The following is a 21,095-nucleotide window of genomic DNA, read 5'->3' as shown; positions in this document are numbered from 1 at the left end:
ATGAGCCATCTACATATACATAATATATATGCGTGTGTGTGTGTGTGTGTGTGTGTGTGTGTGTGTGTGTGTGTGTGTGTGTGTGTGTGTGTGTGTGGTTTTTCAAGACAGGGTTTCTCTGTATAACTTTGGTTTGGAACCTGTCCTGGAACTCCCTCTGTAGACCAGGCTAGCCTCAAACTCAGAGATCCACCTGCCTCTGCCCATCTATATATTTTGTAAACATGTTTATGACTTTGTTTGGACTATATAAATGTGTGTAACCTCTTCCACAGTAACACATGTCTTTCAGAGTATCCTAGCTCATGGTTACTGTATCTCAGAATAAATTGTTTCCTCCTTTAGAGCAGTTATTCTTTAGTTGAGTGTGTGCCTGGGACTTTACCAATATCATCCCTTATTCATCACTCTACTGAAAGGCAGGTCCTACTCCATCTCATGAGAAACATTAGGCTATGCATACAGTTTTGATGGGCCAAACCACTAAGCAGCTCTCTTTCACAGGACTACCTAACATCTGGCTCACCACTGCAGCTGGCTACCCTGTGCATGTGGGTGCTGCAGTAGTGTGAGTATGCAGGTTTTCTGTGGTGGTAAAAAGCGCCCTTCCCCGGTTCCTTCTTTCAGCAATCCCAGGGATCATCAGCTCAAGACCAAGTTTGCCTGTAATTCAAAGCTTTCCACCTTCGTGAACCTGCTACCCTAATAGTCTTCTCAGACAACTGCATTTTCCGCTCTTCTATCTGAAGACTATGATGGCCTTCCAAGGAATTTGGCCAGGAGCTTCATTAGCCAAGTCCACATTGTCTTCAGGCCTCCCCTGGAGAATCTCTGATGCATGATCCAGGGTCATAAAGCAGCCTCTGAGACTCAGAGAGTGCCTACAGGAAATGTGGAATCTCAGGGTTCCACACACACACAGGGTTCAGTCGGGCGCTATTGAACTTAGTGTTTTGTTTTTTAATGTGTGTATGTGTTATGGGTGCAAATGCCAAGAGCAAGGCATCAGGTTCCCTAGAGCTAGAGAAACAGGAGGTAGTAAGCCACCCAGTGCAGGTGCTGGAAGCCAAACTTGGGTCTTTAAAAGTTCATCCCCCCGGGGCTGGAGAGATGGCTCAGGGGTTAAGAGCACTGACTGCTCTTCCAGAGGTCCTGAGTTCAATTCTCAGCAACCACATGGTGGCTCACAACCATCTGTAATGTGATCTGGTGCCCTCTTCTGTACTGTATACATGTACTGTATACATGATAAATAAATAAATCTTTAAAAAAAAAAAAAAAGTTCATCCCCTTTGCAGGAGCAAGGTGGTGCGTGCCTATAATCCCAATTATTTGGCAGGCTGAGACTGAGACAGAAGGATCACTTGAGTTTGTATCTGAGCTATAGTGCTTTATGCTGATCAGATATCCACTCTAAGTTCAGCATCAATGTGGTGACCTCCTTAGGAAAAGGGAGCACCAGGTTGCCTAAGGAGGAGTGAATGGTCAGAAAGTCCACCCCCTTTGAATAGCAAGCACCTTATAGGAAGTTATTCCACAAAACACACTAGAGAAAAATGAAACAAAATTTAAAGAAAAAAAACAAATAAAAACAACTCACATCGTTATACAGATATGAACTAATCATAGCTTTATTTAGAATAAAAAGCCTGAAACACACCTAATGGTCTCAAGAGGAGATGAAATGCCAGTCATAAGAGTGAAATACACTAATTATTACCAATATGGAAATACAAAATAGGTTGGGGTAAAAAGAAAAATTAAGCTCTATTTATTCAAAGAAATACTGAAAATAAATGTTTTACAAATTGCAATCAAGCACTCAAAGTGTAATTTAGGAATGAATTCTCAGAATCTATACAATACATTCTGGTATTGGCCAATTAAAAGTTTACCAGAAACTAGTATTTTACATATGCTTAACCTTCAATCATCTTAACATTCATTGATTCAACTGCATGAGGTTAAGCAAGTCTCTTATGTAGTATCTCAGAAATAACTTTCAAATACAAAACATTCACACCAGTATGGAAATTGTAAAAACATATATAAATGACTGGAGGACTGGATTTGAAGGCTGTGTACAGGTGGAAACACTTCACCTTAGAAAGTTCCCACGGTCAAAACTTAACAAAGAGAGATGCCACTCATTCTCATTCTTCTGTTACACAGCCAACTGCAGGTTCATGTCACTATACTACACATCAACTGAAAAAAAAATGTATATATATCAAAAAAAAAAAAAAAGTCTTAAGAGACAGACATGTGGGATCTGCCCACTGTGAGCACAGTTTCACAAGAAGCCCGGCTGAAGATGGCTCCCAGGGGCCACTGAGCAGTTCCTACTCTCAGAAGGACAAAATGGTCTTGTTAATGATTTCCACCGACTCCCGGATCTCATCCTCCTTGATCACAAGTGGAGGGGCTAATCTGATGATATCACCATGGGTTGGTTTGGCCAGGAGCCCATTATCTCGGAGCCGAAGACACACCCTCCAAGCATCACAATCTACAGAAAAATGGTCACAACATATACACGGAGATTAATGTATGAATACCCTTGTCATAGTAAATGCAGTGCAGCCTCACCAGACAGTGCCCCCAGTGTCTGCTCAGGAAAAGAAGCTCTAAGTCTCTGCTTTGCTCAAGAGGCTGCATCTCTGACTTTTTGGCAAGCACATAACTAGGTTTGAATGACATGTCTAGATGGCTACACGCAGAAACCCCCTTGTCTGCAGTGCTTGGGGCCAAAAAGGCTCCTTCCAAATCACAGGAGAGGAGGTGTCTTGGAAAAGGGGCCCATGTAAACATGAAACTCCTATTTCACACTCACACAGCCTAAAGGTAATTTCATACAAGATTCTTAGTGTAACTGCATCTTATGGCCTGTCCCCTGGGGTCAAGTGTGGGATTTTTCAAACCTTTCAGATTTGGGACCATTTCAACTTCTCAAATTAGGGATACCTAATATGCAATCATAAGGAGCTAATGTAAAAGAACTTGGGTAGGATACATAAAATGAAACAACGGAATAAGCAATCCCCAAATCCTAGGAATTCTATTGCTGATATGGAAACACCTCCTGATCACAACTAAGTACCATTTTCCAGCAGTGTTTCTCAACCTGGCTCTTGGCAGAACAGCCTAGAGCTGCCTGAGTCCACCCTATCCCAACCCATCATATCAGATACTCTTGGGTGGGACCAGGCTCAGTTCCTTTTTCAAAAGCTCCTCTGCGGGGAACCACAGCTTTAAAAGGAAGGATTAGCCCAAGAAATCCCAGCAAGGTTCCCTGGAGGGTGATAGCTGATGTCAGACACAATGAAGCCTCAAACCTCCATTATCTAATATCAACAAAGTCATTCCTTTTATTCCTACTGCTGGATGTACAAAGCATACAAGTGAGGGGGAAAAGATTAACAAAAACTAACCCAGGATCACAAGTGCTGCCTAACTAACAGAGACAGGAAAAGAAGGAACAAACACTTGGTCAAAATGCCTTCCGGTTGGAAAGATCTATATTTAGGATAACATTTATACAATCAGGTCAAACTTCAACCAAAAGGCTACACCAACAGTCTATCTAGTTCACTGTTAGAGAGGACTGCACTACCCACTATGTCTTTGAAAGGACTATGGCCATAATGTGCTGTGAACATTACCTTTGGTTTCTCTGATGACGATGGCATTTAACAACCCTTTCCCTCTTACAGAAGTCACAACATCAGAGGGCAGCTTCATGAGCTCCTTTCTCAAGATGGCTCCCATCTTTTCTGCATTTTCAGCAAGATTCTCCTCTTCTAAAACCTGTTTTAAAAAAAAAAAAAATTACACATACTAAGGAATAAAACCCAAAGTCTTCCTCTTCCACTGAACTAAGATTATCAGCCCTCAAATCCGAATTTGAAAATAAATAAAAGGGAAAAAGAGTTTTGTGGTTACCTCTAATCTTAGCACATGGGAAGCTAAAGCAAGAGAATTTCGAGCTGTATAGCTTGGGCTACACAGTAAAATCCAAGGCAGTGTGAACTACATAGTGAGACCTTGATTTGAACATAACAAACAGAGAAACAAGAAAAAACCAATCTTGCTTGCTAAACCAAAGGGACATAGTAGGTGGTCAGCGGACAGGTGCCACTCCCGGGTGACTAACTACAAACCAGAGAAGCTCAGAAGAGTCCAGTCTATTAGGCAAGGCAGAAAGCTACCTAACTTTTTGAGAACATCTTGCTCCTAAAACCTTCCCTTCGTACTTCATGTTCTCTAACACTTGGCAATCTTATTAAAGTTCTTATTACACCAGGACTCAAATTAAAAATAACTTCAACAGTAAATGTAGATATCATTCAGCCCTATCAGTTTTCACCTCAAGAGCTGCAATGGCAATTCGGCAGCCTAGTGGATTGCCACCGTATGTGGAGCCATGTTCTCCTGGCTTAATGGTCAGCATTATCTCGTCATCACACAGCACTGCAGAAACCTGGAAGACAGAACCCATCATGTCATTCCTCACAGTCTCAGCACAAGGACACAGACACTTCCATAACACTGATATTAAATTCTATCAACCAGCAGTTCACATCTACCTCTAACTCTTAATAATAACCTAAGACAGGCCCAACACATTATAGAGCACAGACAAACTTCAGTGGCATAAAACTATTAAATACACATTTTTAGAACTAAAAAAAAAATCCTTTTTATTATTATTTTATGGGTATGAGGTGTTTTGTCCACATGTATTTCTATGCAACCACTTGTTTAGTCATGCCCATGGGAGCCAGAGAGGGTGTTGAATTCCCTGGAACTGGAGTTACAGATGGTTGTGAGCTGCCAGGTGGGAGCTGGGAACTGAACCTGGGTCCTCTGGAAGAGCAGCCAGTGCTCTTAACTGCTTAGCCATCTCTGCAACCCAAGCAGAGCTGTTTTTTGCAATGAGATAATTTACAGTCCTCTCCAAAGTGCTTTGCTTAGAAAACAAACTTGGGCATTCTCCCCAAGAAGACAATTTAGTCTACTCAGTGGGAACATCTACTCTTCAAAGCCCTTTGATTCCCATATCAATTACTGGCTTTGGATGTAACCCAAAAAAAGAACAATTGTCCCATCTTACTTCATTGTTCACAGTTAGTGCCACTTTCTAAAAAGTAGGAAGAGGAGCTTCTGAGGGAAAATGCTTCTGTCCAAATCAAATGTCACAGCACATCCCAAAGCACACATTCCACTTGGTCAAAACTAACCAAGTGGACCACACAATGGAACTCTAAAATGTTCCAGGTGGCCTATATTATACCCTATATTATACGTGGTCAAATTTAACATCCTAAAAGGCATCCTGGTCAAGGTCAGAAGAAATAAAGGGATGTTGAATTACAGGGTATAAGCCGCCAGAAAGGGCCTTCCCAAGAAGAACTATGTCAGGCCTGACATTCTCATGATCCACAGCCAGCCATCTACCAGTTCTGGACAATCCCGTCTGTATTTCATCAGCAATAAACAGGACCTGGGAGAAACAACAGGCAACACATCTGTCATTCTCACTTCATGAGGAAACAAAGGCCATCATCGTTTCAAACCCTTCCACTAAGTATCATTCTGACACACCATGCAATCTGTGAAGATGTTTTTATTACCCACACAATTTCAATGGTGTCCTATGGAAATCTATTGGCTGTGTCAGGTTAATACCTCCCAGGGGCCCATGTGGCAATGCTTTGTATGGCAGAAAATCATTTATACAAACATGAAATGTTTGTAGGGCTTTAATGGCCCTAATTACACTGTAAGAACAAATTCAGATAAGTAACTCCGGTAATTATCAAATATTTTCTGGAATTCTCAATAGTAAGCAAAATATACTATTAGCTTTAGCGAAAGAAAGGGAAGCAAAGGAAAACAAGACAAGGCTTGGGAGGGAGTAAAAGAGTGCAAGGCTCCTAAAGAAGAGAGAAGAAAATCACAGTAAGGGCCTAGAGGGCTGCGGCTGCAGCAACCCACAACACAGAGCCTTGCCAGTGTTCTAGAGACTGAAAAGTAGCTTCCACAGAGGGTTCTAAGCATTAGAATCTTCCTCAACTCTTGGAACTCATCTAGTGGAAAGCGAGACAATCATTTATCCTCTTGGTAGAGTTCAAACAAATGCAGGCTTGTTTGGCCTCACTGCAAAGTCAATGGGACCACCTGGTGCCTGGTGCAGAGTTCTCGAACTCCTGTTAGATATCCTGGATCTGGAACAATAACACCAGCTTCACCCTGAATGGGCTCCACCATGAAGGCAGCAACATTTGGATCCTGAAGAGCACGCTACAAAAGAAACAGAAGGGAGTTCTAACAACTTCCATTCTACCATATTTGGCAATTTAAGTCAAATACTACACATACTTCCTGTTAAGAATAAGAATGAGGGACTGGAGAGATGGCTTAGCAGTTTAGAACACTTGTTGCTTTTCCAGAGGATCTGGGTTTGACTCCCAGCACCCACTTGATGGTTCACAACCATCCATAACACCAGTTTCAGGAGCACCAGCATACATGCATGCAGGCAAAACACTCCAAATAAATAAATAAATAGGGAGGTGATGAAGCCTGGCATGGTGGTTCACACTTGTAATTGCGGGACTATAGCATGCTGGGTTTATAGGCATATAACACTATGCCAGATTATCCCCACATTTTTGCTACGTCATAGATGTATTATAACTAAAAGCTAAAGCAGGAGCTGGAGAGATGCCTCAGCCATTAACAGCACTGGCTACTCTTGCCAAGAACCCCAGTTCCATTTTTAGCACCCACATGAGGGCTTACAACTTCTTTTAGGTCCAGTTCCAGAGGATCCAATGCTGTTTTCTGGCCTACTTGAACACTGCATGCACACAGTGGATTTACATACAGGCAAACACATAAGTTTTTCTTCAAAAACTAAGTAGCCTGTTAAAGCTATCTTAGGACTTTTTTATTTTTTAACAAAATACTCCACTTTGGAGATGGGAGATGCCTCATTTATAGAACAATTGCCTAGAATCTACATGGCCTTGGGTTCTTTTCCTAGCACCACAAATGAAGTATTACAATTTGCAAATTTTTAAAAAATTTATCTAGGCCGAGAGTGATGGTACACACCTTTAACCTAAGCACTTGGGAGGCAGAGCCAGGCAGATCTCAAGATGAGTTCAAGATTGGCCTAGGCTACATACTGTTCCAGGCCAGCCAAGGTTTCAAAATGAGAGTCTGTCTCAAAAGAAAGAAAGAGAATGAAAGGAAGGAAGGGAGAGAAAGAAATTAATTTACTCAGTTGTAATGATCTGAACTAGTTAGCTGGCCTAAGTACTAGATGACAAAAGCAGATTTCCCAGGGTTGGAAACTGACTGCCCACTACTGAGAATAAGTCTCAGATGTCAGCCTAACTTACGATGCATTTTCAGACTCATAGAGTGTTTGTTCTGTAGTACTGGGGTCAAGCCCAGGACCTCACACATGCTGTTTTACCACGGAGCAATCTCCCCTACCCTCATTAATGACTCTAATTTTTGAATGTGAGCATTTACCTGTTATATAAGTATGTATCTGCACCACAGGCATGCCTGTTGCCCAAGATGGCCAGTGTTAGAGTGCCCTGAACTAGAATTACAGAAGGCTGTGAACTATCAAAAAGACACAAGGAACTGAACCTGAGTCCTCTGCAAGAGCAGTATGTGATCTTAACCACTGAGACATCTCTCCAGCCCTCTCATTAATGTGCTTTTCATTCACACACTGAACAGGTAACGATTAATTCAAAATGGTTTCCAGTTGCTATGATCCAAGTGCCATAGCCACCCTGATGTACCTCCAGTGCAGGCAGATCGTTATATGGGATGGTTTCAAAGCCTGGCATGAAGGGTCCAAAGCCTTCATAACTGGTAGGGTCTGTGGAACTGGAGATTGCGGACAAGGTTCGACCCCAAAAGTTTCCATCTAAAAGGAAAGACAAACAGTGACTATTCCAAAGAAACCCACAAATTTAATAAGTACTACCCTCCAAACACCTTGGGAAGCCTGACTAAAAATAAATAAAGGGTTATTTAGAGAAACTCTATGAGCTTTCAACTACTCAAACAAAATCTGATACTAATTCCAACAGTTCCCCTAATAGTAGGCAAATAGATCTCCTTCTAATTACTATTTTAGATACTTCTCTATAGCACTTTTCTCAGTTCTAACCAAAGCCTAACAACTGAGGCATTCAAAGCATGGTTTCTGGACAAAGAAGGTATATTTACTACAATAGGAATGTGAGAAAGAGAATATGCTGCAAAGAGATTAGCAGTTTTTTTGTTTTTGTTGTTTGGTTGGGTTTTTTTTTGTTGTTGTTTTTCGAGACAGTTTTCTCTGTGCAGCTCTGGCTGTCTAGGAACTCACTATGTTGACCAGGCTGGTCTCAGACTCACAGAGATCCACCTGCCTCTGCCTCCTGAGTGCTAGGATTAAAGGCGTGTGCCACTACCACACAGCAGCAGTTTCCTATCTACTCAACAATGTATTTTTAAATTCAATTACTGCAAAGATCCTCAGATATTCCAAATACTTTCCATGTTGCCTTCCTTGACATTATAATTCTCCATAATGCTAAAGGAAACAGACATCAGGATCACCTTTTTTTTCTATTAATAAATGTGGCTGGGGGCCACTGGAGGTCAGGCACTACTCCAGGACAGTTGATGGATAGGTAACCAGCCCAGGAGCTGCCTGTCCTCAGAGCTTCCTGTCCAGTAGGAAGCAAACATCCTAACACCAACCAGCAAAGCAAACAGATTTCAGATGGGGTTAAACCCAACCATGTACAATACAGTGGAAAATGGAAATTCACCACACTAAGGATGTGTTAGCATCTCCACCACCTATGCCAGCAGCAACTCAACACACTCAGCACTAAGTGGTTTCTTGGCATCTCTTAGTATTACTCTTGCAAAAGCCTCTGTCAGTTGAGTCTCTGACTCATGCTTCAGTCCATCTTTTTCTCATTCACATATGAAAGCATATTCTTTAAGATACCATGCACTGCTGAGATCTGTAGGCAATTTGTTCTCCTCTCCCTAGCCTCAGGGATCTCGCCCTGTAGCTCACCCTGCAGGAATAGAGACAGTCTTTCACTGTCATTCCAGTCCACTGACTCATCAGCCTGTCAATACAATGTAAAAATATCTTCACACCCTTCACTAGTATGAAAGAGAGTGTTACAATCAATCTATAATAGCCAGCCAGGATACCCACAACTAAAACACAAGATTTTAATATGGTAAGTTACAGACAGTTGCTTAGGAAGCCACAGCTATGTGGCTGGATTAACCATCCTTTTTCTGAATTACTCAGAAAAGTGGAACCTTTCCCATCTCTTCTTTTCTATCTCTTTTGGATGCTGGCAAGAGCCTAACTACACTTTCTCTAATACTTTAGGCTTTCTCATGCTTTGGTGAAGCCCTCCTGTCTGCCATGTAACTGTTCATCTGCCATGTGGCTCCAGTCTTCCTTTTCTGTGTCCCTCCTCTGGGCAGTTGCAGGATTTACAGCTTGTCTACCTATGGCTGGTCTTTTAACCCTGAATAAAATGTCCTTGAGCTTTAAAATACAAAAATGGAGCCTGGCAGTGGTAGTGTAAACTTTTAATCCTAGCACTTAGGAGCAGAGGCAGGCAAATCTCTGTGAGTTCGAGTTCAGCCTGGTCTACAAAGTGAGTTCCAGGACAGCTAGGGCTGCACAGAGAAATCCTGTCTAGAAACACCACCCCCTCAAAAAAAAGTGGTAAATTACAGATCTGTATCAATATTTTTCAGATCATAATCTGTCACCTCAAATACTAATTGCCTCTGGTTATAACTTTATTGTGCTATAGGATTTATAATTTAATGTATGTATTCAACAGACAAAGCAAAAATAGGTTTTCACCACAAAATCAATACATACTTTTTAAACTAAAATCAAAACTTTAAAAAGTCAGAACCTACCATTTGAATAACCCACAAAGATTATTATCTCAGATTATATCATCCTTTAGCAAGAATTCAAAGTATTCTTTCTCAACCATTCTCAGAAGTATAATAACAAGGGCAGCTTCATCCTCCTGTTCCTGATTGTTTCTAAGAACACAACACAAGGGCATATTCAATGTTAGGATTAAAGTCCTGATCACAAGCCAGCATGGTGGGGCACGCCTTTAATCCCAGCACTTCAGAGGTAGTAGCAGGCAGATCTCTGTGAGTTTGAGGCCAGTCTAGTCTATGTAGTGAATTCCAGGAAAGTCACAGCTACAAAATAAAACCCTGTCTCAAAAAACAACAGAATGGAGGCCAGCCTGGCCTACAAAGCAAGTGCCAGGAGAGGTTCCAAAGCTACACAGAGAAACCCTTTCTTGAGAAGAAAAAAAAAAGGAAGAAGAAAAAACAGGAACTGTTGGCTGCAGATGCTCAGTGGCAGAAAGCCTGTACAGTAAGTAAACACCTGGCCCTGAATGTGAAACTCAGCACCAAAAACAGGAAAAAGTAATTAGAAAAAGCTGTGAGGAAAATGTGGTAAGATGAGAAATTAAGTCAAAGCTACTTACTTCAAGGGAAGACAAAGGAGTCAAGAAAGAAAAATCTTGAATAGGGATGTGGCTCAGGAGTAGAGCACCAGCCTGGCATCCATTAGACCCTGGCTCCATTCCAGAGCATCACAAAATGAAGAAATAACTAAGAAATCCAAGAAGGAATTCCCCCACCAACCTTTGTAAGACCGTCCATAAATAATATATCATGTAACAAGTAAGTTCACATACCAGCAAAAATAATCTTTGCTTTGTATTTCTGGATGCCTTTCACAGTGTAGCCCCAACGACGAGCAAGCTTACAGGCAGTCTCTCCAGCTTCCACTCCTATTGTAGGGAAAATGCTCAGATTTGACTACTGCTACAAATTATCAAAGAAATAAGCTTAGCATGTGGTATACAACTTAATTCCAGTCACTTGAGACATTAGTTCAAGAAGATGGCAAATTCAAGGCCACCTTCAGCAATCTAGTAAGATGCTAAATAAATACAAATTAAAAACAAAACAAAACAAACAAACAAAAAACCATGATTTATTTATTGGGAACTTAACAAAAATGGGAATGTTTTACCTGTATTCATAGGAAGAACTTTGTGGTAGTTGAAAAGCTTGGTGATGTACTCCTCATATTCACCAAGGACATTGTTATAGAAAGCACGAGATGTTAAGGTCAGTTTGTCCACCTGACTCTTCATAGCATTTATGATCTTGGGGTGACAGTGTCCTTGGCTGACAGCACCATAAGCACTCAGGAAGTCAAAGTATTGCCTGCCTTCTATATCCCACACATAAATGCCTAAAATGCATAGGGAAGGAAAAGAATTTTAGAGTCTCTGTATGACATAACACCCCAAAAATAAAGACTGATTTTTTTAAGCCCTCTACACACCTACATATGAAACTATTTAATACATTTTTAGGCTTAAAAGTTGTTTTATTTGGGCTGGAGAGATGGCTCAGGGGTTAAGAGTACTGACTATTCTTCCAGAGGTCTGAGTTCAATTCCCAGCAACCACATGGTGGCTCACACCCATCTGTAATGCAACCTGGTGCCCTTTTCTGGCATGCACCGTATACATGATAAATAAATAAATCTTTAAATAAAAAAAAAAAAACGTTGGTTTATTGGCTGGGCGATGATGGCTCACACCTTTAATCCCAGCACTCAGGGGACAGAGGCAGGTGGATCTCTGAATTCCAGGACAGTCAAGGCTACAAACAGAAACCCTGTCTCAACCACCACCACCCCCCAAAAAAAAAAAAACCAAAACAAAACAAAAAACTTGACTTAGTGAAAGCCTACTGAACTTTGATTAAGAAAGAAGTTTTAAGGCTATACTTTATCTGTCTACCTCTGACACATATATTTAACAGAACAGTATAAAAAGACTGAATTTTGTTTTTTAGTGGTAAATAAGCACATAAAAATATACCCAATAGTGAAAATATAAAATCCAGTGTGAAGCTCCACAGCTTCCATTCCAAATGGCTAGACTAACTATATATAAGTTTATTGAGATATATAGACTTTGGGTCTGGTTAATTTCAGTGTGTGATGTTATTTTTATTTGCAAGTTTTTTTATAATAAAGCTTACTTTTAAAAGGAAGGAAAAAAGAAAGTTGTACCTCTTTACCAATTTTAATTTTAGGAGCCAAAAATTTGAATTTACAAAAAGTTACACAAAACAGACAAAAGTCTTATAAAGTGGAGACTACAACCAACCATATAACATGGGTATTTGCAAACCACATGCCTGGTAAGGACTTAGTATCCAGAACTTAATGATGACAACAAGAAAAATGACTACGCATGGTGACACATACCTATAATGAAACCACTGAGAGAATAGAAACAGTAGGATCAGGAGTTCAAGGCTAGCTTGAACTAAGCATGACCCTGTTTTTCAAAATGGTCAAATAACTTGCTAACATTCCTTCAAAGACATATAAATGTTAATATGAATATGAAAAGATGTACAATATATCACCAGCCATTAGAGAAATGCAAATCAAAACAAGGAAATACTATTGCATGCTAACATGATTATAGTTTTTAAAAGGAAAAAAATTGGGGCAAAGATATAAACAACTTGGAACTCACATACATTGTTAGTGGAAATGTAAAATGGTGTAAATCTCTGGCTGGGTGTGGTGGTGAACACCTGTAATCCCAACACTTGGGTAGCTGAGGTTGGATGAACGCAAGTTCAAGACCAGCCTGCACAACACAGTGAGAGCCAATACCAAAAATTAAGCAAAAACAATACAGATGCTCTGAAAAAAAGGTAGCCATTCTGAGCTGGGGAGATGGCTCAGTGAGTAGGAGTTACTGCTATGCAGGCATAGCATGAGGACCCCAGTTTGAGTCCCCATATCCTACATTTAAATAAAGCTGGACATGGTCACACATTCCTGTTACCCTAGTATTAAGCACAGAGACAGGCAGGTCCCAGGAGTTCACGGGCCAGCTTCCTGTTCAGTGAGAAACACTACCTTAAGGGAATAGAGCAGAACCTGAGAGAGTAAGACCCTGGACTTCCTCTTTTGCTTCTGCTCAGGCTTGAGCACCTCACATACATTAGGGTTTTGGTTTTTTTTTTTTTTTTTTTTTTTTTTTTTAAAGGTTGGCAGTTCCTCCATGAGCTAAACATAGAGTTACTACATGACCTAGCAATTCCATTCCAGAAATCAATTCAGGCAGTGCCAAACCTTGAGAAACACCGGCTTACAGGGCTGAAAGAACTCAGTTGGGAAAGTGTTACAATAAAGAAATACTGGCTCAGGGAAGAAGAAAAAGGAAGAGCAGGAGGAAGAAAAGGAGGAGGAGGAGGAGGAGAAGAAGGAGACCAGAAAGTGAGGGAAGAGAAGGAAATGGAAAGGGAAAGGGCAAGCACTACTACTATTGGTTAATAGACAATTGAACCCAAGAAGGAGAGTCCTGATCTAAAGTTCCTTTTGTAATTAACTGACACAAAAGAAAAGTGGATTCCTACTGTGTTGTTGACTTCCTGATTCTGATGATCACATGTGTACATAAAAGATAAGGTTCCTGTGGCCTGGGACCCTAGAAAAGACTGAATATCTAGGAGTGAAAGCTAGAAAACAGGGTGTTCATGGGGACAGAGGGGAGGCGAGAACACAACAAATAAAAGCCCTCAACTATCTGGATAAAGAGAAAAGAAGTATTTTAATATCATCATAACTTTTTTACTAGAGTTATGTCAAAATAAAAACTAATAGTTAAAAGAAAACTTAGTGGTGATGTCCCATTCCTATTTCTTCTGCATGTCCCCTACGTGAGGCCACCATGGAGAAGACAGGTGCCCCAGACACTTAGTAACCTCGAAGGTGCCCCATCTGCAACACACATTCAATGAGGGTAGGATGTGGGAATATATACAAAACAACTAATTCTTATAACACATTTCCAGCAAATGTGGGGGTGGATTAATCCAAAACATACCTTTCCCTCTCTCCAGGGCTACAGGTAGAGGATGGTAATTGTGTGCACCATACTTAGATTCCCGTTCAAAAATGTAGTCAGAGGATGGTGGGCCTTGGACTGTCTTCTTAGTTGCAACAGATGCAGCAGAGGTAACTGAAGCATGGATTCCACGCCGCAGAGCAGCAACCATCTGCAAAGTTGCTATTTTGGAAAACATTGTGTGGGTTCTTCAGGAATGGAGTACAGAGACCTGTCCAAAGTAAGAGAAGGTGCTGAGTGAGAACCTTTCCAGGCTCCATGCATGTCTGTTCACCAAGCAACTGCCGAGCATCTACCACAGTCAGTATCCAGCCTTTTCCTATCAGAGGGTGCAGAGTACAGGGTACATATCAGGGGGCCAAGTTAGAGCCCAGAACTGCTGGGCAGATGTGAGTCATGGGGTAGGAAGCAAGGGCTAGGAGCCATTTTGCACGTTTTTTAAAGCCCAGACTTGTCTTCAAATGACTGTCTGGAGGAAGGACTACAAGCAGCACATGCCTCATTCTCTCTCAGCCCCACTCTTGACCTTCAGGACCACACCTCTATTCCCTATTTTTCATCTGTACTCTGTCCAGGTATATAGGTAGTGGAACAATTAATAACAAATGTGGTTTTAACCTAAGTAAGACAATCCCAGCATTTAGGAGTCAGAGGTAAGATGATCAACACAAGCTCCAGGCTAGCCTGACCTACACAGTAAGTTCCAGACCAGCCCGGGCTACAAGCAGCCTCTGTCTCAAAACAGAAAGGTAGGGGTGGGGGGATAGAGAGACAGAGCTAGGGAGATGGCTCAGCAGTTAAAGAATTTGCTGCTTTTGCAGAAAATCTGGGTTCAGTTGTCAGCACCCACATGGTGGCTCACAACTGTCTGTAACTCCAGGGAATCCAACATGCTCTTCTGACCTCTGCAGGCACCAGGCACTCACATGGTACACATATATACATGCACTACCACCCAGTGGCACTAATATTGCCACTCCCTATAATATTATGGGGGCCAAACACTTAGTACATATAAAATAAAAGCCAATAAATCTTAAAAGAAAAAATGGAGAGGGAGACAGATAAAAATAACTTTTGGAGGCTGGAAAGAGTCTACAAAAGGTAGACTCTGTCTGTCATTTAGCATAAATACCTAAAACTCCTGGAAGTCAAACAGTGTAAACAAAGGCAAAAGACTTGTTCTGAGATTCGTTAAGAGCTTGAGCTTTTATAATAACAAACACAAATATATAAATAGATGAAAAGAGGATGGCTGTTTCTATAACCCCAGCCACAACACACACACACACACACACACACACACACACACACACACACACACACACAAAATATCAAACTATCAGCTGTTCAAAAAAGAAAAAAGGAATTCAACTGCTGGGTGGTAGTGGTGCACACCTTTAGTCCTAGCATTTGGGAAGCAGAGGCAAGTGGATGTCTGTGAGTTTGAGGCCAGCCTGGTCTACAGAGCGAGTTCCAGGACAGCCTGTTACACGGAGAAACCCTGTCTCAAGAAAAAGAAAAAGAAAAGGAAAAAAAAAAGAAAAGGAAAAAGAAAAAGAAAAAGAAAAAAAGGAAGGAAGAAAAGAAGGAAAAAAGAAACAAACAAACAAACAAACAACAAAAATCAGCAATTTCAAGCAGGAGAATATCAAAGTACAAAGAGCTAGGTTAGGTGTATGAATTCCCTGTGTTCCCTCACATTCTTTACATTTTCAGAATCAGGCTACTCTCTCTGCTCCAGTTCTAAAACCAGCCCCGACCAGTGTTCCCCCTACTTCTGCATGCACATCTAGCTCAGCACCTGAAACAAAGACTAGAGTAAGAAAGGGACTACAATAAAAAGGAAAGAACATGCATAGGTATCATGTCTGGAGGCAGAGGGAAAACAGTTTAAGATAAATTCTAGATTAGGGGAAAGTTACCAAAACCAGGCATGCTTGGGATGTCTATATCTCCTTTAAAAACAAAAACAAAAACAAAAACAAAAAACAAATAGCTAATTCATGCTTCAACAAAACTCTCTAACAAGTCAAACCATGCATAATCTTAGCATTCTTGATTGAGCTGCCAAGTCAGCCAATCATGGGGTTGGCTAACTTCCCTTTCAACTTGGCTCTCACTCCACACTAAAAATCCAGTGAGATTCAGGAATTTGCAATCACTAATCAAATCCCACAACTCTGTCTTGTTTGCCAAAAACTTGCCATTACTCTTTCTTCCCACGGTTCAGACCAGAGTACAGATTTGAAACTCAAGCTCTATGGACTGTTGAGAAGATCCCAGTTACTCCTAGAGTGAAATGCACAATTATATACTAAAGTACATTTTCCTAAGAAAAAGATCTGTAACTTCCACAGTGTTTTCTCTTAAACTAACAAAAATAATGCAAGAATCACTAGACTGGAAATGGCAGCTAATGAAAATGTCTAACTGTACTACAAAGAATTGGTCCCCATCACCACCACTAAGTCTAAAACACTTATTTATCATTTCTTTCTAGGCTCTTTACAATCTACACAGTATATGCTATTTGAACTACTAAAAACTTAAAACAATATTAATTTTTGCTAGCAAATAAGCATAAAACATGCTTTCTCAGCCGGATGTGGCAGAGCATGCCTTTAATGCCAGCACTGTGGAAGCAGGCAGATCTCTGTGAGTTTGAGGCCAACGGCCAACCAAATCTACAAAGTGAGTTCCAGGGGAGCCAGGACTATTACACAGAAAAACCTGTCTCAGGAAAGAAAAACCATGCTTTCTCAGATACTCCTTAGCAGTGCACTTACTTACACACAGGCAAAATGCTCATACACATAAAAATAGAGAAATCTTCAAAATAAGTTTCTAATGACATAGCAATGAATTTTAGGATATGTTTAAGTAAAAAAATAAAATTATACACACAGGATGTTCAACTATGCAAGGAGCATTAGGAAAAACAAAAGAAACAAAAAAATCACTGTTACTATCTTCAACTATTCTCTATTTTCCTCAATGACCATAAATTGTATTTTGGTACTGGATGGTCGTGGCGAACGCCTTTGATCCCAGCACTTGAGAGAGAAAGGTAGGAGAATCTCTGCGTTCAAAGCTAGCTTGTTCTACAGAGTGAGTTCCAAGACAGGTAAGGCTACACAGAGAAACCCACCTCTAAAAACAAACAAAAAATATTGTATTTATGGTCAGAAACACTGAAAATAAACTCAGACATGGGCCTGAGTTGTTTGACAGAGACTGGGAAACAAGCAAAATCAGGTTAAAAGGACCTGTAAGCTTTGAGAAAACAATGTTTAAAGAAAAGTAGAGTCAATACTCCAAGGAAGTGCCACAGCCTTGGGTCACACTAGGTCACCTTTTCTTAGGAAAAGGGTCAAACTTTAAAATAAAAGCTACTCTTATACTTTTGCTGCCAAAATCTACAATCCTGATTTTTCAATAGGCAGAAAGACAACTCAAAAACCTGGTTATTGAGAAAATACTAAAAAACGCTTCAACGGTATATTTTTACAGATACAAGTGACTACAGAAGGGGGCTGAGGCTGTAATCCCAGCACTTGGGGGTGCTGAGGCAGGAGGGTTTCCAGGCCAAGGCTAGACTCAGCTCCTGACTCACAACAAAAACTGCAAGGGGTCAGAATCTAGAAAAGGGTTACCTAAACTCAACTTATCTCAGTTTACACAAGAATTACCTGTTCAGCTACAATCAATTTATCTGCTGGTCCCCTCAATTTTATACAGAATGATCATTATCAGTAGGCTAACAAAAACATTCAAAACATGAGTAATATCCTCCAAGTCCTCAAAGTGGATCTTTAATTTAACTTGGAAAGATCAGAGTTGCACAGACCACGATATATCAGAATCTACTTTGCACATTTCTATTAAAGAACCTCTGTGTCCAAGTTACTAAGTGTGGTACTGTATGGGAAATGTCTAATTATAACAAAATTCTAATTAAAATGGCCTTTAAAGTAGCCATCAACAACCTTCTCTGGGCTTTGGAAATGGTAAAAGTAGGATAGAAAACCCACAGTGTTTTGAAATTTAATTTAATGTGTCAGTCTTTCTGAACTCCAGTTTCCCCATTTGTCAAATGAGGCTGAAGCCATTCCATGGGTGTCTTGAGGAACTCATGTTAAAGCTCCAGGTTTAGCACAAAGGAATCATTCATTAGGTTTTCTTCTGCTCTAAGTTCACAGGAACGCTAGCCAATTTCTACACAGGAAACAAAAAAGAACAAAAAACACTGCCATGGTTTCCTTTTTAAACTGAATTACTTTTCTTTAAAAAATAAAATAAAATAGGCTGAGAATCAGTTGGTAGAGTACATGGCCTAACATGTCTGAAGCCCTGGATTCCATCTCCAACACCAAATAAACCAGAGAAGCAGAGGCAGAAAGATCAGGAGTTCAAGATCATCCTTGGCTACCCAAGATGTTAAAGGTCAGGCCTGTTGGCATCGGCCTTTTTAATCCCTGCACTCTGGAGGCAGAGCCAGATGGATCTCGTTGAGTCTGATGCCAACCTGGTGTACATAGTGAGTTCCAGGTCAACCAGGGCTACAAAGTGAGACCCTGCCTTAAAATTAAATAAATAGAAATCAGATGAGAAAATAAAAAGGAGAATAACCAACCATGTCTCAAATCACCTAGCCTTCATAAGGGCCTTCTGCTGGCAGTCTCTTGTTTGACAAGTGAACGAGGTCCTTACTAAAGATGCAACTCCTAAAGGAGGCAAGGCAGCAAGAGAAAGTGACCCAGACTAGAGAGGTAATGAGGCCACCCACACCACATCAGAGTAAGTTAGCTCTGAGAGGCTGCCTCTCTGTCCTCCTGTGTAGAAACTCATCTTTTCATAAAGAGTTCCCTCTTAGACATAATAGCTTTCAGTCTTCAAAGGACAAAAATAATGTGCTGCTAAACACATTATTATTCATTTGCTATTTATATATACTACTTTATATTATTTATTTCTTATTTATATTTAGCAGATATAAGGGCCTAGAAACAAGAACAAGTTCTAATGATACGCTGAGAATTCTGAACACCTAACATTTAATTTGAAGCCATCACTGGCCACAGCAGTTTCCATAAAGGGCTGCATTTGTTAGAATTTGTTCAGTCTGCCTTATTAAATAACATTTTTTTTAATTACTCTAAAAGGATTGTCAGTGTAAAGTCATCCAAAAGCCATTGAAAATATTCAGCTTGAGGAGTAAATTTGGTTTGGCTATTGTCAAATATTTACTTTTCTGAGGTAACCATTCACAAATACGGGCCTTATTTTTTGAAGTTCTGCCAACAAAAGCTTTGTTTTACGTAACCAATATTCTGGCTAAAATTTGCCTCACGTGGGTCACAGGCAAACAACTAAAGTAACACTACTGTAAAAGGATTGGACCAGCTCCACCGCACCCTCCACATACCTCCCAAAATCACTGCCCATTCATTACTATTTTTAAAAGTATGGAATTTGACTCATCCGTAAGAACTCAGCAAAGGGCATAAAATACAAACCCAAATAACTATAATAAAAGAGAAGGCTCAGAAGTTAAGATCACCTACTAGTCGTCCGGAAGACCTGAGTTTGGTTCCCAGCACCCACATTACATGACACAACTATCGAGAACTCCTGCTCCAGAAGGACTGGACCTCTCTGGCTTGGAGGGCGTCTGCATTCATGTGCACATACAACACACACACACACACACACACACACACACACACACACACACACACACACAATTTTAAAAATCATAAATACAGTTCCGGGTTACATGAAATTAATTTACCTACAGACGCTCTGGCAATCCTGATTGAGATTTAGGATGGAGAAATGGGAAGTTATTCAGCTGGAAAGGACACTTCATTCCAAAATCACTTTCTCCTCCCTTAATGTATCTCGACACATCTACAAGGTAAATAAATGCACTACCAGATGTGAGGTAGGCCTGAGGCAAGGTTTGCTAGCATCGAGAGTTCCGCAAAATTAGACTGGAATTTTCTGAGGTTCAGCATCGGTTGCGAAAAGCCAAGGAGGGTGGGGGCTTTGTGCTGAAAGCCCTGTGGGCCAATCCCTAGCCCACATCTCAATAACGTACACGTCACTTCCTCAATCCTCTTATTTGGTTTAGAGCTGGAGAGAAAGTGGGGAGTGTGGAGGGATGGCACTAGCAGTCGCGGGACCCACAGGTGCCTGAAGAACTCGAATTCTGTCCGCATCAGCGCCTCCGCCCGGTGACGGGGCCACACGTTCACAGCTCCGTCCCCAGGGACCCGATCCCCGGCAGGCAGGCTGCTGAGACGACACCTTCTCGAAAGCTGAGGCCTCGAAGGCCCTAGGCGAGTGCCCGGAGGCAGGCGGCCGTGCCACGTCTCCGGCCTCCTGTTCCCAGCCCGTCCCCTCGCCTGGCCCGCCCCGCCCCTCCCCGCCCCGGGGATGTGCCGTACCCCAGACCGATACAGCCCAGTGCTGCCCCAGCTGAGACTCAGGGACACCGAGAAGGTCTCGAGCCGCTTCGGCCCAGCCCCGGCGCGCGCTTGATACCTGACAGCGTCCGTTCGTCCGTCCGCTAGGCTTGAGCGACCGCGCTAGAGTCAAGAAGCCCGAGGTGACCGCCAGGCGCGTCACGCTATTTAAGACTCTGTGTCTGCCCCGCCCCGCCTGTGCTTGCAGGTCATTGGCTGAGGCGGAGGGCCGCACACCAATCGCACGAGGCCCGCCCTCGCCCCACCCACCCGGCCTTGAGCCACAGGGCGCCAAACTCCGCTGCCCTCTGTAAATGTGCAGTCTGCGTTTGTAGCTGCGGCGCTTCCACTGTGGACTGGATTTAGAAGCAGTTCGCTTTCTTTTACAAGTAGGGAAACAGACCCGAAGGGATGCTGGCCTCCCACTGCTTTTCCCTGGGCTACGGATCCTCCGAAGCCTTTCCTGGAAGAGCCCCTTGGGTACAACATCATCTCCTCTTAGATGCTGATATTGATAACATGACCTTGAACCCTCACGTGCCAGAATGGCTAAATCACTTGCTGATACTTGTAGAATCAT

The 21,095-nt window shown here is 41.6% G+C and overlaps 1 protein-coding gene across 4 annotated transcripts; it reads right to left on the bottom strand.

Annotated features, from left to right (window-relative positions):
- Positions 1-1,615: 1,615 nt before the first annotated feature.
- On the bottom strand, positions 1,616-20,696 carry Oat (ornithine aminotransferase). 4 transcript variants are annotated; one of them, XM_027409144.2, is made up of 10 exons: positions 20,595-20,696; positions 14,025-14,256; positions 11,132-11,356; positions 10,791-10,886; positions 7,827-7,954; positions 6,181-6,303; positions 5,375-5,503; positions 4,367-4,480; positions 3,663-3,807; positions 1,616-2,509 (listed from the first exon to the last, which is right to left on the bottom strand). In XM_027409144.2, the coding sequence occupies exons 2-10, from the start codon at positions 14,221-14,223 to the stop codon at positions 2,349-2,351; spliced, it is 1,320 nt and encodes a 439-aa protein (XP_027264945.1). In that variant the 5' UTR covers positions 14,224-14,256; positions 20,595-20,696; the 3' UTR covers positions 1,616-2,348. The 4 variants fall into 4 exon arrangements, with proteins under 4 accessions (XP_027264945.1, XP_035298050.1, XP_027264947.1 ...); XM_035442159.1 differs by having other exon boundaries at positions 20,498-20,611; XM_027409146.2 differs by lacking the exon at positions 20,595-20,696 and adding an exon at positions 19,844-20,367.
- Between the last annotated feature and the right edge of the window lie 399 nt (positions 20,697-21,095).

Source organism: Cricetulus griseus, chromosome 3 (genome assembly GCF_003668045.3).
Source record: "Cricetulus griseus strain 17A/GY chromosome 3, alternate assembly CriGri-PICRH-1.0, whole genome shotgun sequence".
NCBI classification, from domain to species: domain Eukaryota; kingdom Metazoa; phylum Chordata; class Mammalia; order Rodentia; family Cricetidae; genus Cricetulus; species Cricetulus griseus.
Note: the sequence above shows the minus strand (reverse complement) of the source record. Positions and strands in the feature narration are given on the sequence as shown.